This window comes from Dipodomys merriami, unplaced genomic scaffold (genome assembly GCF_024711535.1).
Source record: "Dipodomys merriami isolate MVZ:Mamm:240054 unplaced genomic scaffold, mDipMer1.0.p SCAF_27, whole genome shotgun sequence".
Classification (NCBI taxonomy): domain Eukaryota; kingdom Metazoa; phylum Chordata; class Mammalia; order Rodentia; family Heteromyidae; genus Dipodomys; species Dipodomys merriami.
The window spans coordinates 9,039,872-9,067,431 of NW_027204159.1; the positions used below are offsets into that span (position 1 = coordinate 9,039,872).

The 27,560-nt window shown below is 53.6% G+C and overlaps 1 protein-coding gene across 3 annotated transcripts; it reads right to left on the minus strand.

The window, feature by feature from the left end:
* Pcdh1 (protocadherin 1) lies at nucleotides 1–27,436 on the minus strand. 3 transcript variants are annotated; one of them, XM_070036272.1, is made up of 6 exons: nucleotides 26,746–26,941; nucleotides 17,537–18,399; nucleotides 11,707–13,902; nucleotides 6,276–6,495; nucleotides 5,292–5,330; nucleotides 3,958–4,040 (listed from the first exon to the last, which is right to left on the minus strand). In XM_070036272.1, the coding sequence occupies exons 1-5, from the start codon at nucleotides 26,783–26,785 to the stop codon at nucleotides 5,305–5,307; spliced, it is 3,345 nt and encodes a 1,114-aa protein (XP_069892373.1). In that variant the 5' UTR covers nucleotides 26,786–26,941; the 3' UTR covers nucleotides 3,958–4,040; nucleotides 5,292–5,304. The 3 variants fall into 3 exon arrangements, with proteins under 3 accessions (XP_069892371.1, XP_069892372.1, XP_069892373.1); XM_070036270.1 differs by lacking the exon at nucleotides 5,292–5,330 and having other exon boundaries at nucleotides 1–4,040; XM_070036271.1 differs by lacking the exons at nucleotides 5,292–5,330; nucleotides 26,746–26,941 and adding an exon at nucleotides 27,429–27,436 and having other exon boundaries at nucleotides 2,949–4,040.
* Between the last annotated feature and the right edge of the window lie 124 nt (nucleotides 27,437–27,560).

A 27,560-nucleotide genomic window follows, 5' to 3' on the forward strand; every position in this document is an offset into this window, starting at 1 on the left:
TCCGGTTTTCACACTTTTATTGTAAAGCTCGGGGGATAATTACAGGGTCTTTCATTGACAGCTCAGCAAACAAACCGGAAACGAACCGAACCGGAGGGAGTGGGGGCGGTGCCTGCGCATGCTCGCGGCGGGGAGGTGGGGAGGTCAGGGAAAGAAAGACAGAAAGAGACAGAAATCATTACAAATCAACGGGATTGTGCTCGCAGCGCCAGGGGTGGGGATGGAGTGGGGGCGGGGCGGGGGCCCTTCCCGGGAGGAGCGAGGCGGTGGGAAGTGGCGAGAACCAAGAGAAACACGACCCCAAAAATGGGCACCCCACGCACCCAGCCCCCCCTCCCCAACCCTCCCCCCGACACACGAGAGAGACACGGCCCCCCTCCCCACTCAGATAACCCGAGGAGACACAGTCTCCTCGTCCCCATGGGCAGGCACACCCGCCCTGGAACCCCATGGGCGAGATACAATCCCCACTCCCAGAGAAGTCCCGAGTGGAGACGCCTCCTAAGAGACTTTCTCATGGCCAACACAAGCCCTCCCAACACCCGGAGACAGCCCGCATCCAGGGAAGAAATGGCTCCAGAGGCCCTGTCCTCAGGAGAAGAGGTATCCCAGAGCCCCCTGGAGAGAAGACAACTCAGAGATGCCCAACCCCATCCAAAGTGCTGCCGAGCAGAGACACCCCCATAGGAGAGAAGGGGAGGGCTATAAGCATCCCTTCCCAGGTACTTCAGAGATTGCTCCCTTCCCTGGAAAGGGAGATGGCCCAAGACTGACTTGTCTTAAGTACTCCCAGGTACCCTGGGAGGAAACAGGCTCCCCAAAGAGCCTGGGTAGGGAGGGGGAGACATGCTTCCATGGTCCCCAGTGGGAAAACATGTTCCCCACAGACTCCCAAAGGGAGGCATAGGGGCTAGGAAGCCCCCAGGTCAGGGGTGCCTAGAGACACCCCCCTCCATGTGAAGAGATGCTTCAAGGACCCTACGAGAGAACTATGTCCCCATATACCCTCCCCCTACCAAGAGACATGCTCTGCAGTAGGGGAATGGGGACCAAGTAGGTCCCCTCTAGGAAGACACTGACTGGGTCAGGCTGGGTTTAGGGGGTCTCCTCTGGCCAAATGTCGCCTATTGGTACATAAAACTGTACGCGACACAAGGCATTGGGAGAGGTTTCACAGACCTAGGACCAACAGGAGTAGTCCCCAGTGCTGTCACCCATCCCCTGCCCACCTTTGGTTTCACCTCTTGAGTGCCCAGGGAGTGGCAGACGCAGTGCCCTGACCCCAACCAGGGGGCCGGCTGGGTCTCTGCCTTGGTTGGTGGAAGGACTTCTGCTCTGTGCTTCTCAGTCCTCCCAGCCACCTGGACTATCCCCTTCCTTCTGGCTTCTCCATTGTGCAAATGCTCCTCTGCCCTTCCACTCAGTGCTTAAGAGTGTCCAAGGCCAAGGCAGGGCACCCAGGTGATCAGAGGCTTCCAGGGGAGTCCACTGGCCCTAGGAACGCCTCTTGCCTGGGCCAACCTCTCCATCAAGCAAATGGGCCTCATACAATCTTTTTGTCCCAATCCTGACCTCGGAGACTCAGGACAGCCCTAGAGGACACTGCCTCCCCAGCTGGGCACCTCATTCTACCAATTCCACTGCTATTGCACCTGCCCCGTTTGTGCAGGGGTAAGAGGCTGTCTCTTTAACAAGCCCCTGGCCCACCTTCTGGGCCTGCCCCAGGGAAAGGAGCCTTTGGCCAACCCCTAGACCTGGCTGCTGCCTCCCCAGCCCATTCTACCCATTGCCCTCCAGAGAAGGACTGTGGATGCTGGAGCTAACAGCCTCATGATGCTCTCCTTCCCAGCACTGTTACCCCAAACCAAATTAGGGGTAAAGGGTCAGAGAATAGGGTAAGTCTACAGCCCCCTGGCTTTTCTGGGGTGGGAGTGGGGTCTCTGGGGTTACAGGAGTCAAGACCCCAGCACACAGCTCCCAAAGGCACCAGACAACCCAGCAGCCTGCACCCACCCTCCCACACTTGGGCCATCCCTTCCCCCCCCCCAGCTTAGACTAAGTCAAGCAAAGGCCATACCCTGAGTCTCCAGCCTCCCAGCCTGGGCCCCTGGAGAGCTGGAGAGGTATGGGCCAAGGCAGTGGGGGTTTCTGGAAGGAAGAGGGGCTGAGGCTTTAAGATGGCCACAGTGGGAAATGGGGGCTCTTCAGGACGCCCCTCACACCCTGGCCCCCTGAGGTGAAGAAGAGACCTTCACCTCATCATGGCTGACAGGGCTTCTCTGCCCCCCAATCTCCCCACCCCCTCCCCCATGGGACCCTGGCCTTGGCATAGGGAAGCCCAACTGGAAGAAGGGGGCCTGGAGCCCAGGGTGCCCTGAGGCAGCCCTTCCCACCCCCTGAGATCAAGGCAATGGTGGTTTTACAGGCTGAAGGGTCAGTCATGGCAGGGGCTGGGGGCAGAGAGGGGGCAGGGGGCAGGCCCTCCAAATTGGAGGCAGCAACCAGCCACCCCCTGAGCAAACCTTCCTGCTCCCAACTCACCCAACCAGGCCAGAGGCACAGTCATCCCACCCCTGTCCAGCTGCCCCCCACAGCTTCAGGGCCCTTCTTGTGATGCTCATGTGGGTGTGGGAGGCCAGCCTGAGTGGAGATCCCCCCCACCCCAGGGCACAGCGCAACAGTTCCAAAAAAATAGAGATTTGTATTCTTAAAAAAAAATTAAATAAAAGCCCAGCTCTGCTGATAGGCAAATGTTACCCCCACCCCCACCCCCACCCCCGTTGTTTCCCTGGCCTGCACCCCCATCCCACCACAACCCCAGGGGTATTTACAACATGGAACAATAGAGGCCTGGGGTGGGAGCATCACTGGGGCAGGGAGTAGGGGACACAGGGCAGGTTCCCCCCCCAGAGGGGTCCCCCAAGACAACACAACATCAACAAGTAAAGTTGCAAATCAGGCAGAAATGGGGACATCATTCCAAGGTCCTTATATACAGACACTGCATGACCAGAAGGGAAGGGGAGTGCCTAGATGGGACCAGGCTTGGGCATGTGGCAGGCAGGTGGGCCAGCCCAGAAGCAGTACTGGAAGACAAAGCCTCCATCATGTTCTCACCCCCGTCCCCATCCCACCTTTGGTAACAAAAGCCCTTCAGGGCTCCCCTGGTGGTCAAGAGTTTCCTCTGGGAGTTTCCAAGGAGAGGGGCTCCCCAGTTCAGCCTTGGTTCATTCAGGACTGAAATGGGGCCAGTTATCCCCACCCTGGTCGGCCATGTGGGAAACATAGGTTGAAGTGTGCTGCTCACCCTTAATTCCACCATTTGCCCAACGTGAGGGGGTGCTCCCTGGAAGTCGATGGAGGGGAGCCCAGTCATTGCAGAGAAGCCCTCTTGGGCATCAGCTGGGAGGAGCCCCATAAAGGGGAAGAAGGGGCTCCTGGGAGCTGGGAGGTGGAATGGCAGGAGAGGACCTGGACCCTGCGTGAGGGAGGGGCCAGCGTGGGCAGGAGGCCAGTATTCCCCCAACTTGGGGCCCTGGCCACGTAGTCCATGCTGGAGGGGTTGGAGGGTGGGGGCCCTGGAATGGGCCCAGCTGGGAGCTGGCCGGCGGCTTGGGGAGGGGTGGCCGCCGGCCAAAAGGGAGCTCACAGGTAGATCTCGCGCTTGGCCGTCTGGGCAGATGCCGGTGTGGCTGCGGGTGGGAAGTCCGAGGTCTGGGTCAGGGGGATTTCCTCCAAGGTGGCCGAGTCCTTGCAGGAGTCATGGCTACTGTGGGAGAAGGCACTGTAGGAGGGCAGGAGGCGCACGGGGGCCGTTTTGGTGTTCCGGTCTTCCGGGGGGCTCGGGCTGCCGGCGCCCGCAGGCTCCTGCCCTCCTCGGTCCTGGTAAGGCACGAAGGTGGAGAGTTTGAGGGCGCTGCTCTTGGTCCGGCGGCTGGGAGATGACTGGCCAGGCATCCAGCATGTGTCAGAGTGGCCAAACTCACTGCACTCCCGGGTACACGTGCCCGTCATGGCAACATCAGGCAAAGGGCGCAGGTCTGCCAAACAGAAAGGAGGATAGTCATCAGGCAGGGTAGCTTTGAACGGCTCTGCCCCACGGCCTCCCACTGGCATCCATGCCTTGCCTCAGAACAGAGGTGCGACACAACTCCTGCCACTGCGTTCACAGGCACACAGCACCTCAAATAGACACAGCCTCCCACTACCCACCTGCCTGCCCACCACACACATTTACACCACACACACACACACACACACACACACACACCATCTTTAAATAAACTCCTTTCTTCCAGTGCTCTACTCACACTCCTACCAAATGTGCCCTCAGACAGGTGCACAAACACCACAAACACACAACATCACTACACTCCATCATCTGTCTCCAGACAGGCTTCAACATGCAATCTGCCCTAAGACAGGGTTGAGTGAGGAATTTCCCATCCTCATTAAGGACACAACTGTTGTGTTCTCTCTCTCTCTCTCTCTCTCTCTCTCTCTCTCTCTCTCTCTCTCTCTCTCTCTCTCTCTCTCTCTCTCTCTCTCTCTCTCTCTCTCATGCATACATATACACAGAGTTAAGTGATAGGCATGGACACACAAATTGACTCCACTGGACAATTCTGTTCTCAGACACAGATGGGTATCTTCCTTCTAAAACCATCTCAAGCCTTACATGCTCCCAGCTGTCCTGCGATCCCACCCACCTCACACAGCCAAGCCTTGCTTTAAAGCCAGAGGGAGGGGATAAAGATCTATGTGGGGTGTTCATACACAAGCACACACTCGCACACCCACAAGCACGCTCATGCAGCCCCTGCCCACCTCGCTCCAGCCCCTCACCAGCCACCACCCTTGGCCTTGTCCCGGCTCCCTGCCCAGAACACCCACGGGAACAGGAGTTGGCCGCCTGACATCAGCAGTAGCCGGTGTGGTTGCTGGGCAGCGGAGATCTCTATGGGAACGGCTGGGCCATGAGCACTTCCTGTCACAGCTGTCCCTGTCCCGCCCTCACTCAGGGACAGCACCAGGCAGTGACCCCCTCCTCAGGGACAGGACTGATCAGCACGGCCTAGGGCAGGGGCTCCCCTGGCACCACCCACCGTGGATTGGCCTCCTGCCAGTGCAAGGTGAGGAGGGGCAGCTCTGTCATTAACCCTCAGAATGCCAAGGCTCTTTAGCTCAAGGCAGGATTGGGGGACCCAGTGTGGCACGGAGCACCGGGTGGGCGGGGCTGGGTGCTGGGCAGAGTCCCACAGACCCCAGACCCCAGAGCAGCTCCCACATACCTGGCACTCCGCCTCAGGGCCTGCTCCGGCCAGCCGGCTCTGCGCGGGCACAAAAAGGACGAGATGGGCATGAGATCAGGCATGGAGGGGCAGGGAGGGGACAGAGGGCATTCTGAGCCTAGGGCCTGGGAGATTACACAGGACCCTGTGACTGAAGGGTGGAAGAGTGGAGCTTTTCATCTGTTGAGGGGAGGGAAACTTCGCATAGAGAGACAGTATGAGACCCAAGGACAGCTCTACTTCGCAAAGAGAGACAGAATGAGACCCAAGGACAGCTCCAAGCTAGACAATCTTTCCAACCCAAAGGCTGGCCTATTTAGACTCCAAGGCCATCTTCAGGCCCATACTCCACGCACACACATGCGCAGCTCAGGCTCATTCTGACAGCACGCCTCACCATCCATTCTCACACTTACCTCTGCTCTGACCATCTCCCTCCCTCATACCTCCCCCAACTCTTCTTCAGTCAGACCTTCTCCTAGTCTCTCCCAAGGGTCATCACATCATTCTCTGAGCTCCCCATAGCATCAGGGGCCACTCTCTCTTCACAAGGCCCTTCCACCCTCTTTGGGGACCACCATCTACTTTCCCAAGTTTCCTTACCATTACCTGAGCCTCCTGGCCTCTGTTCTAAGGTCCCTGTTGCCAGGAAGGCAGTGTTAGGTAATATTGTGTGCTAGGGCTCTGGAGTCAGAGAGATTTTGGTGTGAATCCCTCCCAGGTCTGTCACTTCCTAGATGTGTGATTTGGGGAAAGTGATTTAACCTCTCTGAGCCTCAGTTTCTTCCAGAGTAAAGTGGGCATGAAATGCTTTTCAGATAAGAGAGTGCTTGTGAGGAGTAATCCAATTACCTGGGAGCACAGCATGGTGGTTACTATTGAACACATAAAGAACTCATAGATAGAGGATATTTTTAAGGTCTTGTCACCATTCCTGGACTTGTACTCATTCCCAGAGTACCTCACCATGCTGACATTCCTCACCGTTCTCCGGGTGCTCCATCTCGCCTATGCTGCCATCGGGGGTAGTGCGTTCATAGTGATCCTCAGGCAGGGCTAGGGGACCAAGTCGGGGCCCTGAGGATGACTTGCTGGATGGTGTCTCAGACTCCTCCAGACCACTGTCATAGTAACTGTGCTGAGATGGGTCTTGCAGCTCCTGGGCCTGGCTGGTGGCTGAGAAGGTGACACGGCGGTGAGGTAACTGTGGGGAGAGAGAGAGAGAGAGAGAGAGAGAGAGGGAGAGAGAGAGACAGCGAGGGGATAGGGTGGAGAAGAGAGGGTGGGAGGGAGAGAGGGAGAGAAAGAGAGAGAGAGAGAGAGAGAGAGAGAGAGAGAGAGTCACTGCGGGCTGGCCAGCATGCTTCATGAGGCCCAGTACCACACCAGGTCCCAGCCTCAGCAAGGCCCTCCCAGGCTTCAGCAGCAGCCAAGAAGAGGCCTTGCCCCCTAGCACAGCACAGGTCCCAGAAAGCACAGGCTCTAAAGAGGGCCATCCCTTAATTCTAAGATAGCGAAGTCCACACACTGAAAGTCCCAATACAGCACATGCCCCCATGTTATATTACAGCCCCCAGGCTCCCACGATAACCTTCATCCAGCATGGCCACTTGTTACAGCACAGCGCTTCTAGACCTAGCTCAGCTTCCCAACATGGCCATAGCTGCCCTTCAGTTTCAGAACAACCTTTAGAGTAGAGCCCAACAGCAGAAGAGCACAATGCTAGCCCACGCCTAAAGGCTAGCATGGCCTCTAAACACTAGCACAGCCTCCAACTTCTAAATAGCTCTATTTCTATAAGCAGTAGACGTCTACCTCCCAAACAGCTCTCACCAGAACACCAGAACAGTAGTCCCCTAGCATTCCCGCAGCACCCTTCCATACGCTAGCTCCTCACCTGTCTCACTGATCTGTAACTTCACATCGCCTCCATCCACATGAGGTGCCAACCTCTCTCTCAGCCTGTTCCTCATCCCTGGTGTGCAATTGGAGGCAGCCTCAGGACTCTCGGCTGAGGCCCCTTCCCACCCTGTCTCTGCAGCCCCATTTCACTCCCATCCAAAGAGGCCTGGGAGTAGAACAGGGCAAAGGGAAGTAAGAGAAAGAGCCTGATCACAAGCCAGGGCATGAGAGGTAGGGGGCAGAAGTGGAAACTCACCAATGTTCCAGGTCAGGAAAGGGACTGCAGGGGACAGATCCCTATGAGGAGCCCCACTCGGGGGGGGCATAGCACCTATCAAGGACTGGGAAGGTTATCTTCAATGGAGACTCCCATCAGGAGATGTCAAGGAGCTTCTCTGAGGGGCTTCTGGCTTGATGGAGCCAGCCTTGGAGCTTAGACTCAGTGTTGGGGGTTGGAAGGGTAGAGTAGTGACAGGCTGATCCCAGCCAGCAGCACTGTTCGCTTGCCACAGGTTAATGATCAGCCCCAGAACCTGGCAACCTCAGCTTGGCACTTGGCACAGTCAGCCAGCCACCCAAACATCCACCTGGGACTGCCACTGGTTTTCCTGCCAACCAGAAATTAGGAATTGTAGAGGGTACAGACGCAGGGTCCCTGAAGGCCAAGGGGAGAGCAGCAACACCCAGGCCCTGCCGGTAAGTCTCCAGGCTCTTCTAATCCTTTAAGACATTTGTACTTTTTCTTTTCTCTATAAGCGTCCATAACAGGTTATGAAGATGGCCAGGGACATGGTGCCAAGTTTGTAGACACATCCTCCCGATCCTCCTGCCCCCAATCTCCATCCTACTGCAGACAGCTAGAGTGAGGCAGCTGTCAGGGCAAGGAGTTCTGGAGCTGGTAGGAAGGCCCCAGAGCTCCCTCCCATCTTCAAGGACCCATGCTGTGATCCCAAACTGAAGGACCTGGGTGATCAGAAACAAGATCCCCAGACCTGCACATTTGGGGCTGGAAGTTATAATACAGCGTTCAGTTGGTGTTGAGGTAAACAGGATCCAGGAGAACTCTAAGAGGCACAGGGCAGCAAGGCTGATGGTGCTTTTCCCAGTTTTCTTTCAACTCTGGCCAGCAGCCCTCCTTCCCTTCAGACCCAAGCCTGGTAACACAGGGCATTTACCAGTCCTCTCTCCCAGGCAAGTCCCGAGGGCTCTATTCCTGATTCTTTTCTATGAAATAGAGGGTTGGGTTACACTTAACACTTACAGTTCCCTGTAATTCTGTGACTATCACATCTTAAAAGTTCAGATTCAAAATGTCTCTCATCCTTGTCCCAAAGTTCTGGGCCCTTGCAGAATGTTTTTAACTGGCTGCCCTTGCGGATTCTTCACACTGTCTGAAACTGAACTGTATTTTCCTTAATCAGCTATTCACAGGCTATGATCTCATCACTAGCTCATCACCACATTCACATGGCTGATGTCTACCTGGGAGATCCTCCATCATTCTTTGTCTTCCTATGCTGTGTCCAGATGGCCCCTTCTGGCTAAGTTCAGTCATATCCATCTACCTATCATACCCACTGCCACTCTTAGTCTAAATCTTAGAGGCTCAATATTGTACTTTAATCTCTACCGCCTTTTAACTCCACCCTACATTCCAGTGAACTTTAAACTCAGTTCATCTAGGAAACTCCCGAGCTTACAAGGCCTTCCATTTCCTGTTGAGGAACTCCCAGCAAAGCATCCTTGTCCTGTACAAGCTAAGTTCTTCCAATCACAGCTGCTCCTACACCCGCTGCTTCATGCAGAATACCTTTCTGCCTGTCCCTGTCCCCAGCACACCAAGGCCCACTCCTGCCTCAGGAGTCTGCTCACTTGGTGACTTGAGGCTGTCTATTTACTGCCCAAATCTTGCTCATCACTGACAAACTGGTTTTCAGCTCACATTCTCCTCCTAGCAGAAGACCATTTCCATGTCCTATGCAAATTTTCAGGCCACTCAAAGAAAGGAAGTCTTGGGAAAGTCAAGAATTATACAAGTTTACAGGTTCCCCTTTATTACAGGGCTGTGTAGAACCTTTAATCGGCCAACGTGATAGTGATTCTCCTAGTACCCAAACTTAATCATGCATTTTTAAAATAGCATAGTAGATAATGGCAGAGTCTGGAAATCTGATTTCCTGGTGCTTTGTGTTTAAATCCTGGCTCCATCATTAAGGTTTCACTTGTATCAAATGAGTAGTCAAATGATCTACAGCACAGAGTTATAAGCACTGGAAGCAACAATTCACAGGAAGTACTTAGCATGGTACCTTGCACTTAGCATGACCTCAAGAAATAGAATAACTATAAAAGTAGTCATGAAATTATTTGGGGAAAGCTTTACAATGGCAGTTCTCACTTGATAGTTGGGGTTTGTTTCACTTGTGTTTTGGACAAGTGTGACCAATTTTTTTCATCAGTCTAATATGTTGAGCACATGGTAGGAACTTGACTTCTATATTCTGATGACAACAGGTGGAGTGGTTGATTATAACCAAATGTTGGAAGAGGGTATTTGGTGCAGCTCCATGGTGTGTTAGGGTTGGACTGGACTGAAGTAAGGAACAGTCTTTCAGATCCTGTGAGTTGGGAGGTTGGGGAGAGGTGCAGGAGTCCAAAAAGAATGGAATGGAAGCAAGAAGAAAAGGATGTACAGATAGAAATGGAAGAATGGGTTATTGGGAGTTGCTGGAGGTCACTCTACTGATACCTGATTTATCCAGAAAAAAATGAGATGTAACTAAATCTCACTTACCCATGTCCTACTCCTCCAAGATCCTGGGAGTTTTCACATTGGGGGTACATCAGGGCACTGGGGAGTTTGTGGATGAAATCAAGGAGAGTTGGCACCTCCTGGGAGTGTCTCAAGCCTCTTCAGTCACCATGGAGATGGGTTGCCTCTGGCCTCTGAGACTCCCACAAGATCTGAGGCCCCTCACCCACACTTTAGCCTCCCCTAGGCACAACCAGAGACAAGGCAGACCCAGGAGAGCAAGAAGTGAGAGACGGAGAGAGAGAGAGTGAGAACCAGCAGCCCAAGATGGCTAGAAAAAGGAGCTTAAGCAAGGGGAGAAAGGTGGCCTCATGTGTAAGAGGCAGACCAAGAATTCTCAACCTCTCAGAAAGAACTCAAGAGTGGGGGGTGCAGAGCAGGTCACTGAAAAGTGCAGGAAGTCTCATGTCTCTCTGGGCTCTCCTTCCTGCAGCCCAGGGTAGTGATCATGGTGGGGAGATAAAGGGCAGGGCTCATTAATTGCTGGCTGTGGAATATTGTTTCTGTGAAGAGCTGGGAAAGGGACTTAGGGGAAGATCTTGCCCTGAGGGAAGGTGGCTGGTGTAATCAGCAGGCTTTCTGGCTTCACCTGAGGCCAGCAGGCAGGCTGATTGTCACCACACAGGGATGCCCTGGTGTGAGGCCTGTCAGAGGCGACTCCATGGACAGGCTGGGACAGTAAAAGTCTTGAACTTTGGAAACTGGAAGATTGAGTGCATCTCTATCAGCTCTTTCTTGGTCATTCCTAGGGAGAAGGTCTCATGAACATGGAATGAGAATTCACTACAGATGCCTCCTGGTCTGGAAGGCACTTTCCTCAAACATGGGAAATGGGTGTGGGGGTGAAGAGGAAAATAGTTGGCTAAAATAGGCTGGAACTAGAGTGGGGTGGGGGAGTCTAAGGAGGGTAAGGGTAAAGATTAGGAAAAGGAAACCTAGGTCTTTAGGTGAGGACAAACGGCTGCTTCCAGTCTCTCTCACTACTTCTCTCAGTTCCAGAAAAATAAGAAACCAAAACTCCAAAAATAGAGAACTTTATTATCAGGGACACGTGATAAGGCTGGGATTGTCGGGGGAGGAAGGGAGGCAAGTTGGGGGCCCAGCCCCAGGAGCCTGGGCATGAGTAAGAGGTTAATACACAGTACACACAGAAGGCACAAAGTGGAGAGGTTATCACTCCCCCAGCAGATTCCCAACCCAGCTGCCCACCAGGACCTCAGGTTGCCTGTTTCCCTCCAGAGAAGCACCTATGGCTGGTCTCAGACAGAGACCCAGCTTTAGATTAAACCTGTTTCCACTTTCCTTGCTCTCCCCGACTCTGGCTTTAAACCTTTCTGCTCACCTGACCTTCAACTTCCTACCCACAAAAACTGTAGCTTGTCTAGCATGCCAAATGTGAAAATCACAGGCCTCTCCCTAATGGGGAGGGGACAGGGAGGAGAACACAGAACACCCTCCCTCAGTTTCCACTCAGCCTAACCCCTCGTGACTGCGCTAGGCAGCAGGGTTCTTCTTACCAAGGCTTCCACAACCCCAGATCAATGGTCCCACCTCCCACTGCTAACTCTGGTTGGCCCCCATGTGATCTGGTGAGGCAGGCATGCTACAACTGCTCCATCATTCCCATACCTCGGTCCAGATGGCACCGTGGTAAGGATGGGGCGGGGGCTGTGGTGTGCTAAGCCGAAAGGGCTGGCCTACCTGCTTGCTGGGGTATTTGGGGGGGTTGGTACGGTAGCTGTAGTCGGAGTACTGCTCAGAGCCTGTGGATGTGGTGTCCCCAGTGCCCACAAATGTGTTTGCAGGCGGCAGGTCCTGCACCACCTGGTGCTTCTTGGAGGCCGAGGGTGACTGGGGCTGCAGCTGGATGGAAGGCAGTGGGGAGTTAGAACGATAGTGGCGGCCCAGGTCAGGGCTGCCTGGTGGGTAGTTGAGGGGTAGGTGGATGCGAGGACTGTCCCCTGGGGCATCACTCATCAGGTTGAACTTGAGAGACTTCTGCAGCCCAGCTTCATCTTCATCCTCCACTGGTTTCACAGGCTTTGGGGACTTACTCTTCTTGCCTTTGCTTTTGTTTCCTTTTGAGGCTTTGCCGCTGGGCTTGGGGGCATACAGGTCCTTGGTTTCCTTCTTACCAGCCTGGTAGCCACTCTTGGCCTCCCGCTGCCGGCAGTAGCGCACAAGCACTGCCAAGGCAATGAGCAAAGCCACAGCCACAACACCTGCCACGACACCAAAGAGGATGTTGCCACGCTGCTTGGAGCGCTCATACTCTGGATCTCCAGCAATGTCAATATCCAGTGGTGTGTCCATGCTATGGCCAAGTAGGGTCTCCAATAGTGTGCGGTTGGCTAGGGTCTCATTGACATAAAGGTGAACCAGAGCTGTGCCATAGCGCGGGGGCTTGCCTCGGTCACTGACCTTCACCACAAGACGGTGTAGCCCATGGTGGCGCCGCTCAATCTCTTTCTCTAGGGTGATGGCACCTGAGTGTGGCCCAATCTGGAAGAGTCCATAAGGGTTGCCGCCAGCGATGCTGTACGTTAGCTCAGCATTGACACCAGAGTCCATGTCCTCAGCTGTCACTTGGCTGACTGTCTCACCAAGACGGGTCTGTGGGGTCAGCAGCCGGTGAGAAGTGTTGGAGGGGGCAGTGATAAAGGGGGCGTTGTCATTCTCATCGAGCACATTGATGGTGACTCCAACGTAAGCTGAGCGAGGTGGAACACCACCATCCACTGCCTTCAGCTGGAAGGTGTAGGTGCTCTGTTGCTCTCGATCAAAGCTCAGACTGGACAAGATAGTGCCTGTGCCATTCTGGATCACAAAGTCACCATTGTCCTGCTCCACTGAGAGCTGTACGCGAGCATTTTCCCCCTTGTCCCCGTCAATGACAGTCACCATGCCCACTGGACTCAGTGCCGGCATGTTCTCCATCACTGAGAAATTGTAGCCACTCAGCATAAATTTGGGGTCATTGTCATTGCAGTCCAGCACATTGACAAGGACAGTGGCTGTGCCCTGGAGACTGGGGCTGCCCCGGTCAGCTGCTACCACCTTTAGCTCATAGCTGTCTCTCTGTTCTCGATCAAGGGATGTCTTCACCCTGATCTCTCCATTCTCAGGTGAAATGGTAAACAGACCCTGGGCAGCCGGCTCAGGCTCCAGAGAGTAAACCAGCTCTGCATTAGAACCCGAGTCAGCATCACTGGCAGTGACCTCGGCCACCACTTCACCAGGCTTGTTGTTTTCTGGGAAAGCAACTTCAGTCACACTCTGGGTGAAGACCGGAGCATTGTCATTGACATCGACTACCTGCACCTTAAGGGAATTGGTGCTGGAGAGTGGGGGGTTGCCAGAGTCCACAGCCACAATCTCAATGGTGTAGTCTCTGACCTTCTCATAGTCCAGTGGGGTAGTAGTCTGCAGGAAGTACTTCTTCTTGCTGTCACTGCCCGTCTCACTGGCCTGCCGAAGCTGGAAAGGCACATCACCTGCTACCACACAGGTGACAGCTGCGTTCTCTCCCTCATCTCGATCAGATACCTGCACCAGAGCCACAGCTGTTTCCTCTGCCACGTCCTCCGAGATGTTAGCCATACCATCTTGATGGGTCACCAGCCCTATGCCTCGGATCTCAATGGTGGGGGCATTGTCATTCATGTCTTTCACAGTCACTACCACCTGGGCCCGAGCACTCTTGGGGTTGGCGCCTCGGTCCTTGGCAAGCACTGAGAAGCGCAGGGTACTAAGGTCTTCACGGTCCACAGGACCCTGAACAGTGATGAGTCCAGTGTTTCTGTCTAGTCTCAGGAGACGCCTCACAACTTCAGGCGCCTGGTGGAACGTGTAGTCAATCTCTGCATTGGCACCTTGGTCTGAGTCATTGGCCTTCACCTATAGAGTAGGAGCAAAGCACAAGGAAAACAGCAATGGTTAGGCCCAGGATGGCAAATGACAAACACTTGTACTGCCATTGTTCTTTCCAGTGAGCAGGGCAAACACAATGCATCTAACCTAGTGCCCTTTCCAAATCAACACATGTAATGCCCTTTCCCCAGTCCTGACACTCTGGCAGTACTGACCTATTTTCCTGAAGAGCCCAGATGCAACCTATAAGTCCTTCTCAGTCCCACAGGCCACTACTAGAGACAGGACAGGGAAGAATTAAACTCCACTTGTCATTTAATTCTTATTTATTTATTTTTTGTCAGTCACGGGGGCTTGAACTCGGCCTAGATGCTATCCCTGATCTTTTTCTTTTTTTGTTCAAGGCTATTGCTCTACCATTTGAGCCACAGCTCAACTTTCAGCTTTTTGGTGGTTAATTGGAAGGTCAGAGTTGCACAAACTTTCCTGCCTGGGCTGGCTTTGAACCATGATCCTCAGATCTCCCAGGGTAGCTAGGATTACAGGTATAGGTTACTGGCATCTAGCTCTACTCTTCATTTTTTAACTGGTCTTCCCAAATATGGACATAAAGATTGAATAAACCACCCTGGAAACCCTTTCATGAAATTAAGTCATCCCCCAACCTTCTGAAGAGATGAAATGGTGCATTAATAGGGAAGTGTGCATGCACGCACTTATAAACATACCATGTGTGCAGGCACGCATCACACACGTCTGACTATGCAGGCTGTGTGACAGATAGCTGTGAGAAGATGCATGTTTGTGTATAAGTATTTGCATGCATGAGTGAAGACTCTTGTGCCCACCTGGAGGCCACAGGTAAGGGTTTTTCTATGGAAAGCAGCCAGGTAGGGATGTGGGTCAGAAGAAGCCCATCAGGCCTGGCTCAGCCACTGTCCTAGCCACTGTTTTTCCACCCAGCCACTGCTCTGTCAAACCGGGGAAACCTGTTTCAGAAGCTCCTTGACTGCTGGCAGGCGCTGGCAAGACACCAGTGTCAGGAATCCGGCCTGAGCCTGCGGCCAGGAGGGAGGGGTTGGTGTTGGCCACAGAGCTTGCTGGCAGCAGGCTGGGCTCCCAGCATCAAACAATGAACTGTCTGTCCCTTTGCAGTGGGCACGCCCTCCCACGCCAGCCAACGCTTACTGGGCCCAAGTCTATACAAACATGGATAGTAATGGAGCAACAGGAACCAGGTGGGAATGGCCATGAGGGACCACTGGTCAGGAAGACAAAGACTACAATTAGTTCATAACCAGACAGAATGTGATGGTAGAATGGGTAGGGGTGAAGGTGGGGGACAGACAAACTTGGCAGAATCTGTGGGGAGCAAAAAGAGCTCAGGGACAGCATCCAGGCACCAAGTTCAAGTCCCATGACCGACAAAAAAAAAAAAAGTCTTGGGTTCAAATCTCAGCTGAACCACTTTTCAAATTCGAATGTGACCTTGAGCTAATTATTTAACCTCCTCAAGTCTCAGTCTACAAACATATAAAATGAGGATTAATAAAATAACTTTCCACAGAACTGCAGTAAGGACTAAATGGATATTACATAAAAATTCCTAACATTGCCCCTTTGTTTTTTTGTTTTGTTTTGTTTTGTTTTGGTCCAGTCGTGAGGCCTGAACTCTGGGCCTGGGTGCTGTCCCTCAGCTCTTCAGCTCAAGGCTAGCACTCTACCACTTGAGTCACAGCGCCACTTCCGGCTTTTTTCTTTTTGCTTATGTGGTGCTGAGGAATCGAACCCGGGGCCTCAGGCATGCAAGGCAAGCACTCTACCACTGAGCCACCTTCCCAGCCCCCTTTGTTTTTTTTTTTTGTGTCTGTCATCCATCCATCCCCGTCTCTGGAAAATCAGCCAACACAGCTAACACTGTGGGGTCTGCACCTAGTAGGCCCCTAACTCAGTGCTAGTCTTCTCTTCTTCCCCTTAGGAAGGAAACTCCAACTATACCTTCTAGGGCTTTTTCTAGACGAGACTCCTGAGCTACCATGGTGTTCACTCACATCTGTGAGGGCTAAATACTAACAGCTTCTCCAAGTCCTGACCCAAGCCTATTTGTTAAACCAGACATATGGTTATGCTCCTACCATTTCCTGTCTCTGGACTGGGTACTCAGATTCTTTTCTGCCTCTTGTCATATGTCTTTATCTCTGTCTATGACTCTTGTCTTCTGTCTGTCTCACATCTCTGTTCAATTCTGACTCTGCCTCTATCCTCATATTCCTTTCTCATGCCTTTAAGCCTCAGCCCATTCTCTGACCTGCTTTCCTGTATATCTTCCTGGGAGGAGGTAAAGCCATTCCACACATAGGCTGTGGAGTCAGACTGATATCAACTGTGATCTTATACAAGTTTCTTAATTCCTAGGGGCTCAGCTCCTCATCAGTAAGATGGGTATAATGCTTACTTATACTTCAAGGATTAAATGATACACTATACATAGTGCGTTTAGAACAGTGTCCAGGACCGAGACTATTATTATTTGCTATCTTGACTGACTTCCTTTTCTTTCTCAGCCACATTTTCAGATTCTAGTCTGCTATTTAGCCTAACAAGGTAGAAACTCCCACCCACCCAATTCAGCTCCAGGACTTAGGGCAAAGGGTCTTCCAGGATGGGTAACGGTATCCAGGGCAGCTAAGCCCTCCTAGCTCCCTCCCACCACAGCTTCAGCCCATGGGGAAGGAGAAAGGAGCTGGGGCTGGCAGGAGGCCAGGCAGAGATGACAGTGGGAGATACACCCACCTGTCTGTGGGGACGCTTTCTTTGCTCCCTCCCAGGCCCTAGCCCCACCAAGCCACCCAGCCCCTGGGGCAGTTCCCATGGAGAGGGGTGTTGAGAACTTCCACAAAGCTTACTGACTGACCCTTTCTTCCCCCATGTGTGTCCCATGCCCAGGGGAAGAGGCAGGTATAAAAACAGCCCCATGTGGCTTGTCAGAACTCTGAGGATCCCCTTGGCTAAAATGATCTCATCTGATTTTGTTGAGGAGCAAGGCTATGGCCCCAGCTTCAAGAAAATATAATGTGGCTAAAGGGAACCTTGCCTTGCTTAGGAAAAATTCCACCATCTCAGGAGAGAGTCAACAGGATCAAAGGTGATCTATTCTGTCTCAGCTCCCCTGGTCTGAAAAGAAGGTCTTTTTGAAACTGGGGGGAGTTCTGTCAAGAGCATTCCCTAACTGGAGTCTGCCTGTGGTGGTGGTGGGGAGCAATTAAGAGGGGGTATTATTCCAATGTTATCACTGTCACCTAAGAAGCTTAACAGAGGAAGATAATATCACCAGTCCTAGTGGGGGAAAGGAGGTTGGTGGGAAGGCCTATCCTAGGGGAAGGAGAGAACTCTCACCAGACTCAAGAAGACTCCTCTTTCTTTCTTTCCTTTTTTTTTGAGCCACAACACCATTTTTCTGGCTTTTTTTTTTTTTTTTTAGTAGTTTATTAGCGATAAAGAGTCTCGGGGGATTTTTCTGCCTGGGCTGGCTTCTAATGACAATCCTCAGATCTCAGCCTCCTGAGTAGCTAGGATTACAGGTGTGAGCCACTGGCACCCAGCTAGGGTTCCTATTTCTAAAGGTGGGTCCTTTGATAATTTACACAGAGGGGCCTCTCACCTGGATGACTGAGTGGCCGATGGGGCTATTCTCAGACAGCTCAGCCTCATAGGAGGGCCGCTCGAACTTGGGAGCGTTGTCGTTGGTATCAAGCACAGTGACACGCAGCAGGGCACTGCTGGCACGTGGGGGGCTGCCTCCATCCTGCACCTTGATGGTGAGATCGTAGGAGTCCCAACGCTCACGATCCAGGTTCCCCATCACAATGAGCTGTGGCTGCTTCTCCTCCTGGTCCTCAGCCACCTGCAGCCCAAATAGCTCCTGGGCCTCAGGCCCAGCCTGTAACTCATAGGAAGCCACACCATTGGGGCCAGCATCACGATCTGAAGCCAGTGGGATGGGGAAGAGGGAGCCAATGTTGGTGTTCTCAGGGATGGCCAGAGTGATGACAGGTGAGGCGAAGTTCGGAGTATTATCATTGATGTCTTGCACCTCTATCTGGCCCTCCAGCAGCCGGGGGCTGCCATTCTGCACAAGGTCTGTGATAGACACTTCAAATTCCAGGATGCAGGGTTCACCAGGGAGCTGGTTCTGGCATTCACGAAGCCCCTCACGGTCAATGGAGGTCTCTGTGGTGAAGATGTCACCCGTCTTGCCATCAACTCGAAGGTATGGAGCACCTACCTCTAGTTTGTACAGATGGCCCACATCTGGAAAGCCATAGTCAGCTGCGAGGCTTCCAATGAGAGTGTTAGGTGGCTGTTCCTCTGGCACCTTGTACACTACCCGAGTGGCATGGCCTGCAGATGGAGCTGACAGGAGCAGCAATGCCAGCAGCAAGAGGGGCAGCAACAACTGTTGCCCCCCAGGGCCCGAGTTGGGCCTCAGGGGCCCCATCCTGGCAGGCTCCAGAATCAGGAGAACTATAAGAAAAAGCAAAACAAATGCCATCAGCTAGGAAGAAGTTGACCCTGAGACACTGAGGACTACCCAGAGCAACCCCTCCTCCCTTTTTCCCACCTATACACTATTTCCCCATAAGAAAAGTCAATACCACCTCAGAAATCTGATTCCAGAACTCAGAACCCCAAGTCTCACCCTCAGTGGGTGTAGCAGCTGTGTCTGGCCCAGCTGGAGGAGCTGGTAAGAGGCCCGGCAGGTCTAGAGCAGTTCCTGCCCATGGAACGCCCTTATCCACCTGACGTTCTTTGGGTACCAGCCCTCCCTCCTTCCCTCCCTCCCTCCTTTTCTTTCCCTCCCTGTTCTCAGCTCTGTGCTTTGCACAACACCTCCTTCTCACCAGCATCCTGCCTTAGTCACCCATGGTAATTACCCTGATACTGAGATAGGGAGAGAGAGAGAGAAGTAAAAGGGTTAGGCCTTGGACACCTCTATTTGAAGCGTTTCCCCCAACATCTGTAGGAGAAAAGTATGCCCCCTAGACACCCCAGACCCTGTGGTCATTACTGACCACACTGGAATGAGAGAGCAAGAGTCTCTCATTTCTCTTTCTTTTTACAATGTCACATCAATGTACATGTATGAGATAGGGTATCTCAAATCCACCTTTTCTGATAATAATCACCCATAGGGCCAATGTCCTCCACCTCTAAGAACAGTCTGAATTGGATAACAACCAAGGTAGCTTGGATCGGACACCAATTAAAGCTTGTAAAAACAGCTAGCACTGAGGCGTTTTTCTCCAACTCCCTTCCCACAAACATGCACACTGCTCAAGGATTGTTCCTAGGGCTCTTCTCCTCTGCTTATTGCTATGAGCAAAATGCATAAAAGAAGAGAGCTGAGGTCAAGAGTGGGGTCAGGACTGTGGTCAGGACTGACTGGCCCTCAAATTGCTATTGGGAGCTGCCCTGGCCTGTCCTTAGAAATTGGGAGCCCAGCAGGTCTAACTGGGACAAAGCTGTGATGACACCACCAGCCTTCCCCAGGTTCCTCCTCCATCTCCACTCACACACTATGTGGACTGTACAGATGATCATCTGGCTTCTGCTTTTTTTTGGGGGGGGGGTAGGGTTTTCTTGGTTACTTTCCAGGGCTGGGGATGGAATCTAGGGTCCTACATACACTTAGCAGGCAAGCTGTCTACCACTGAGCTAGATCTCTAACCCTTGATTTTTTTGAGACAGGGTCTTGCTAAGGAGCTCAGTCTGGTTTTGAACTTTCAACCTTCTACATGCACCGCCACACCCTTTCTAGCTTCTATTTGACCTTTATCCTCTACATTTAGGTCCTACGGTATACTCCTACTCCCACTCCCTAACCGGTCCTGTCCTATCTCACACCTGTCTCTCCTTGCCCTCCTCCAGATCCTTCTAGCTAGTTATAAATGCCCAGCCAACCACAACTGCGCCTCCACTACAATAACCCTATTCTATCACCCAATGCCCCAATACCCCCACCCCCAGACTTTGTGGCTGTCCACTTAAGCCAGACCTGACAGCTATCTATCCAGTCTTAACTGTCTCTTCTTCTATTCAAATCCAAAATCTCCAACCCAGCATTTTCTTTGGAGGGTTCAGGCTCTTACTTTTCTCACTCCCGGAATTTCCACCCTAGGCCTGCCACCTACCACACCCATCCCACAGAAGGCACGTTGCAGCCACCCCATGATTCCTTCTCACAGTAACCTCTCCTAACTCACAGCCCCTTATTGTCTTTTCCAATCTTAAGGCAATGAATCACTGGGTGGCCTGGGATAACACCTGCCCTGTTATTTATTCAACTGGTGTTGTACACCTATTCCAATGTCCTCCATCTCTACACAAATCCTAAACATCCTGAAGGAAGGGACACAACTCTGTATATTCATTCAACTTCTTACCTCCATAAGTGCAGTTTGGCAAAGCTGGACACACAGAAGAAATAGGTGCTCATGTATGAATTTAACTAAACTCTTGTGTCAGACTCTAGCCTAGGTACCAGGAGTAGATGCCTAGTAACTTAGGCCTCCAGACCAGTCTGCCATGACAACAATTCTAGCTCAATGGTTGTGTAAATTCTGTTGAGTTGCCTGTGTACCCATTTGACATTCCTAAGGCAACAGCGTGAAGGACCTGGGCTATGGCACTAGACAGCCTGAGGCAAACCCCAGCTGCCCAATCCCAGGCCATCTAACTTAGAACAAATGATTTAGGACCTCAGATGCTTCAAAGCACTTAGCACAGGGCTAGAGATATAGTACAACAGTAGAGCCCCTGCCTGGCAAGCCAATGCCTTGAGTTCAAACACCAGTAATGCCAAATAAATATCAGGGACCTTCCTGGGGTAAAATGTAAGCCTTCTCCACTTAGGGCACAGAATAGACCTCAGAAAACGCTCAATGAATGTACAGATTCTCTACACAAGTCAAATGCTTCACTTCCTCTTGGGAGCCTTCCTCAAGTACAGGTCCCTCCCTCAATTCGTGTGAAGCCCTTATCAGATTAGTATCTGTGTTTATTCTCAGCTGCAACCTTAATCTCTTTAAAGGAAGGACTAATTTATCTGGTGCCTTACATAGATCCATCTTACAACTACCTCCCCCTCTACCTGCATGGACCTGGCACAGGGTTCATTCTTTTGTGTGTATTTGCAGGTCCTGGCCACTGTCCTGAGCTTTTGTGCTCAAGGCTAGTGCTCTAGTACTTGAACTACAGCTCCACTTCCAGTCTTTTTCAGGTGTCTGTGTGTGTGTGTGTGTGTGTGTGTGTGTGTGTGTGTGTGTGTGTTTTGGGTCCGGTCATGGGGCCTGAACTCTGGGCCTGGACGCTGTCCCTCAGCTCTTCAGCTCAAGGTTAGCGCTCTACCACTTGAACCACAGTGCCACTTCCGGCTTTTTTCTTTTTGCTTATGTGGTGCTGAGGAATCGAACCCAGGGTCTCATGCATGCAAGGCAAGCGCTCTACCACTGAGCCACCTTCCCAGACCCATGTGTGTGTGTTAAATAGATTGACTTCCCTGCCTGGGCTGGTTTAGAACTGAGATCCTCAACTCTCAGCATTCTGAGTAGCTGGGATTATAGGCATGAGCCCCGGCATGTGACACAGGGCTCATCTTTAAGACCCAATCCAACCACATCCCCAAGGGACTTCATTCCCTTCTGGGTACTTTTACCCCTCTGCCCTCATCCTGGCACCCTGATTCTCTATGTAAGTATAAGCAGGCTAGTGGCTACATGGGAAGCCTGTGGGGATTACCCTAAACCCAGCAAAGCCACTTACTTCTAGCCCCCATCTCCAGGCCAAAAATAGTCAACTTTTTGTGGTTGTATTCCTCTTTAAGAATCTTATTAGAAGCCGGGTGCTGGTGGCTCACGCCTGTAATCCTAGCTACTCAGGAGGCTGAGATCTGAGGATCATGGTTCAAAGCCAGCCCGGCAGGAGAGACTGTGAGACTCCTATCTCCAATAAATCACCAGAAAACCAGTAGTGGCGCTGTAGCTCAAGTGGTAGAGTGCTTGCCTTGAGCTGAAGAGCTGAGGGACAGCGCCCAGGCCCAGAGTTCAAGCCCCACGACCAACAAAAAAAAAAAAAAAAGAATCTTATTAGAACATTATGCAGAGTTTTCCAAGAAAAAGTTCACTCAGAAATTTGGCTACAGATTTAGGGGTCCATAGCCTAGCATAGTCAGGGTAACTCTGATTTGTGTCTATTCTAAGAGATATAGATTGAGCTGCTATCTTGGGGCTTTCTCCCCATCTAAGGTCACAATCTGAGACTTCAGAACTTTGAGCCAGTGCCCTGGCCCCTTCAAGAAATCCCTTACCTCTAGCCAAGCGTCATGGAAGAATTATAGTATTCTGTTTGAGTATGAAGAACTACAGAGTAAAATCCAAGGTTAGGAAGATGTAGGGAGAGGGAGATTTCCGAGAAGTAGAAAGAGTGAGGAAAACAGGGCTGGAGGGAGGGTTGTCTAGAGTTGGGGTACCGGTTGAGGAAGGTTTAAGCCTTAGAAGCACCTTCAATATTAAGGATTATCTGGCCCCACCCTTAGGAATTTTGATTGGAAGGTGGAATCTGGAGAATACCTCAATGCAACTGTGATATAAAGGACCCAGAAAGCCTGGGAACAATGTTCAGAAAAAGCCCGAGGTCCTGCAAACCATATCATCATCATCTTTTCCTCGGACATCACTCAGCACCACCATTATCCCAGTGAACACTAAGGTTTTACTAACATATTGCTAAAGGAACGTGCATGAAACGTCATTGAATCCTCCCAACCCTCCAAAAGGGATATATTTATTATTACAGCTTCTCTCTCATATTACAGATGATCAAATTGAGATTCAAAAATATATTAATCATCTTAGGTAGCAGAAGTAATATGAGAAAGAGCTAGGATGTAAGAAATAGAGTACCTCTTGGAATCCTAGGATCTGGAGAAAAGGCTGGGTTGGCAAAGTGAATCAACAGAAATCCCCAAGCCTGTAATATGATGTTTGTTATGGGCTTCCAGGAGGGAAAGAAGAGGGTTTAGGGTTCCAGGACAGAATCCAGGCTCTGTTGCAGCTCACCTGGAGGCACACAGGGTCATGTGGCCAGGAAGAGCATGTGGCTAGAGTCATGTGGCCAGGAAGGGCAATAAGTGGCCTCATCATCTCTACCCCCACCAGTTTTGAACTTTGTCCCCAGCAGTTGGTACAGAGAGTCATTAGGCTAAGGCGGCTGCCTTTGAAGCCATTAAGGCCTTATCAGCCCTGTCAAGGCCTGCTGCCTTGCTGGGCAAGGGTGCCCAGACCCTGAGAAAATAGAACCTAAGCAAGTGACCCATCTTTCTCAGGACTGAAGCAGAAGATTCATGAAGGACGAGAGTCCAAGAAGTTCAAGGAAAACACATCTGTATAACATCTAAGCAGAAATGAGGACAGGTGAGTTCACTCAGAATCTTCAATTCCAGAACAACTGGGGGTCCAAGGTTCACTTCCTGCTGAGTACTATGAGAGCTATCACTGCCCTAGTGACCAGGTCAGGTCTGAGCCCCTGTCCTCACTCCAGGACTATTATACAACAGCCACTGCTGCTGCAGGCAGAAAATACCAAGGGACAAAGGGACCATCTGAGAGCCTGGGAAGCAAGTGGGGCTGCGTGGGGTGGAGCTGCTCAGAGGCCTCCCACAGTGAGCAACCCTCAGTTCCTCTCCCAGATCTTTCACAACCCTCTATTAGCCTCTGCAAGCTTCTGGGCACCTGCATTCTTGAGCCAGATTGTTGGATTTGAACCCTATGCTCCACCATTTCCTAGATGTGTGTGTGTGTGTGTGTGTGTGTGTGTGTGACCGTACCCACATGAAGTCACTTTTCTGAACCTATTTTGTATTATGAAATGGAAATAATTCTGCCCCTTGAAGTTATGTGGGAGGATTAAAAACAATCCAATGATTAAATAAAACATTATATTGTGAAGAACACATGTGAAAATAAACCAACCCCGCATTGGGCACACAATAGGTGCTTGCCGGTTCGGTGACTATATGAAGCAATGCCCTGCAGCTGGCAAAGTCTATGAAAGCAAATGATATATATTTTACTACTGCACCTTCACCATTCACCATAGACCCTGACAGAAGTTAAACAGAATCCCTGTTTGAAGCACTGAACTCTCTTTGCTCATAATATGGACAGCTTTCACCCCTACATTAAAGGGTCGCCCTCTTAGTTATCAGGCACCCAATTCTTTCCAGCAGTGCTCACTGACTCTTGCCCACCTCTGGGCTGAAGTAACCACAGCAAGCTTCTCTTCTGCGACGAAGAAGCCAGACCAGCAAGACGCCCCTTTTCCAGCTGAAGTCCCTTCTGAGTTGGGAATTGGGGGTGTGAGGAGAAGGAGGGAAAAGTAAATGTTGCTGGACTAGAACGCAGGCCTGTTCCCCGACCAGCCTGCCTCTGGTGGGGGCTGCTCCTTGCGCTTCTCTCCTGGATTCCACTACCTGTCATAGTCGATTATACACCTCAATCCCCTCAGACCCCTGTAACAAAAAAAGTAGTACCTGCCCCCATACCCCTCGACCAATGGCACCTTCAGGGCTGCCCCTTTCCTGGTAGCTCCCAAGGGACTGACCCACAGCAGGTACTAGAAGGAGCCTGGCGTCTTCCAATATGAAGTCCCGGGCTTCGCCGGCATGAGCAGCCCGGGAACTCACGGCCACGGTCAGCTGGCGCTCCCTGCACACACCCAGCGCACCGAGCGTGCGTCTCCTCCCCGACGATGCCCAATGTGGTGGGGGGCGGCGGCGCTCCCGGGGTTCGGGTGGCCCCACCTCCACCCTGGCGACGCCTGGCCTCCCCAGCCCAGGGCGAGGCTACGCTAGGGCGCTGATCGCGCCTAGGCCAGCCGGCCACTTGCGTCCCTCGCCTCCGGGGTCGCCGCGGGGAATCCCTCTCTGTAGCGATCGCTGGCCTCGGCCTAGGGTCCCCCCCCCCCATCCCTACCCCCCTCCACAAGCCGGCGCCGGCGCGGAGCGGCGCAGCGGGCGCCGGGGAAGGGGGTGGGGAGGAAACGGGCGCCGGAATCACAAAGCCGAGAGAGCCTGGCCGGGCGGGGACATTCCCAAGAAACCCGTCCTCTCTCAGCGGGAGTGGGGGAGAAGGGGGACCGGCCCCGCACTCAGCATAGGCCTCGCCCCCAATCTTTCTGCCAGATGGTATAATCGCCGAGCACCACTGGGGAAACTGAGGCCAGAAGTCGGAGCTACCGGAGGGTAGCCGGGGTGAGGAAAGGGTACGAGTCCATCTCGCCAACAAATTTTGCTGCGGCACTGGCTGCGACCTCCCTTCTAGCCCCAGGGCCTAGCCCACTCACACGACTGGCCTGATTGGGGACTGGCGGAGGGGGAGGTGGCGCCCAGGTGTGCTGGATCCAGGTGTACTGGTACCCAGGTGGCTCCTGTAATTCAGTTGGATGGCCTGAAATGGGGGAGGGGGTCGCCCCAGGGTTGTACCTCAGGCTCCGGAGCCCCAGGCAGGCAGTTCGGCGCGGCCTGCCAGGTCCGGCTAGTTCCGGGAACACACGGCTGGTCCGGCCTTGGAGTGGAGGTGGGGGAGGTGCCCGCAGGAAGCCGGTCGGTCCGGCCCTCGGGTTCCCGCTGTGCCCATATTTACCATAACAATGTCCCAATTACGGAGACTGGGCTCTCCGGGGCTAGCCAGGAGGCCCCCGCTGGCTACTCCCAGCCCAATCTCTCCTCCCAGGGAGAGGGGCCGAGTGTGTTGGTGTGCACGCGCCGCGGCAGGGTGTAAAGTGACACGGTCGGTGTAAGGTGTGTGGCAACCCGTGTTTAAGAAGCGTGAAGCGGCGGGTTGCTGTGACCAGGAGGCGCTGTGGTAGGTGCGTCCTACTGTGTTAGGGTGTGTGCCGTGAAGGCGTGTGCTGAGACACTGGGTTGTGTGTGTGCGTATGTGTGTGTGTGTGCAGCCTAGTGGAGCCAAGGAGACCTGTGCTGTGTACCTGTGTACTGGCCAGGGAATGGGTAACAGTATATTAGGGTGTGTTCCTTAAAGGAACATGTGTAGGAGGGGGTCTAGGTCTTGAGGGTTCGTGCGTCTAACTGTAGCTGTCACACTCATCCAAAAGGGCACGGGGTTGTTTAAGTTGCCCAGTGTCACACCTGATTGTGTTGTGCTCTCGATGGCCACGGGTTGTGTGTCCCTGCTGATCGTGCAGATGCTGGAGCAGATTCTAAGCTGGTGACGGAGCCCCAGTGGGCGCTGGTGTGCGGGAGGTAGGTCTGTGTTCATGTATGTACGGATGTACGTACGCATGTGTATGTCGGTGGTATGGCCCTCCAGGTGCCCGCGGTGAGCTGGACGCGCCTGAGTGAGCCGAGCTCGTCGCCCAACAAGTGTGTGTGTGTGTGTGTGTGCGTGCGTGTGTGTGTGTGTGTTGTGGATAATGCTCCTGGCTGGCTTCGTCCCCGAGGAGACTCCACGCCAACCCCGAGGGCCGCGCACTTCCCCCAAACCATCTCCATTCCGCGCGCTCCTGGAGTCTTCCCATCCTCGCCGCTCCAAGCGCGCCCTGGGTGCCAGTGCCGGGCAGGGGTCTGACTCCGCAGCACCTCCCCTCCTTCTCCCAGTTCCCTGCCGTGAATCTTGGAGGCTACGATGCCTCGGCCGCAACCCCCACTCGGTGGCCCAGCACCCCCCAACCTCAGCCCCGGAGCGCTGGACACCGGCCGGGCCCCCGCGGCCTCGTTCCACTGAGCGCCCCTCCCTCAGCTCCCGCCGGCCATAGCGGCTCCGGGCTCCCGAACCACCGCCGCCGGATCCTTACCCGCCTCGGGGCAGCACCGGCCGCCGGCCCTGCTGTCCATGAGCCGCCGCCGGCCCCGGCCCGGGCTGCGGCTCGACACGGCTGGGGCTGGCGCTGCGGTTCGGGCTCCGGCTCCGGCTGGCTCTGGGCGCAGCAGCCCGGCGGCTTCGCGTCCGCGCCGCGCTCCCGCTCCCCGAGTGTGTGAGGCGGCAGCGGCGGTGGCGGCGGCGGCGGCGGCAGCGGCGGCGGCGGCGGCGGCGGCGGCGGTGGCGGAGCCAGCAGCGAGCGGAGCGCACAGCCCGGCCCGCCCCCTCCCTCCCCCTCCCTCCAGGCCCGCCCGCCCGCCTCCCGCCCGCCTCCCCGCCCCCCCTCCGGCCGGGAGGTGGAGCTCGGGACCGCTCCGGTCCCGCTGGGAGGGGACCCTCAGCACCGCTCCCCCAGATCTGACTTCGTCGCGTTTGCGGGCTCCCTTGCCTGAGACGGGGATACACATTCCCCCTACCCCCCACCCCCGCCCCGTCTGCACCTCACCCGAGCCTCTGTCCTGGACCTTCGCGATCCCCCCCCCTCCCTGCGCTCTCCGACACCTGTCCCCCATCCTGCCCCCTGGGAAGTCCGAGCTGGGGAAGTGTTCTCCCTAGGGCCTACTTCCCCTGCACCTGCCCTCCAGGTCCACCCACCTCCCTCCCAGACCCCCTACTCACTCCGTGCGGCCCTCCCTTCCCGCTGCGCTCCGGGGAAGTGCACCCCTCCCCCTCCGGCCGAAGCCGCAGAGCGGTCAGCCTCGGTGGCCGCAGCAGCCGTGGGGCGGGGGTGGCGGGGAGACCGTGGAGGGG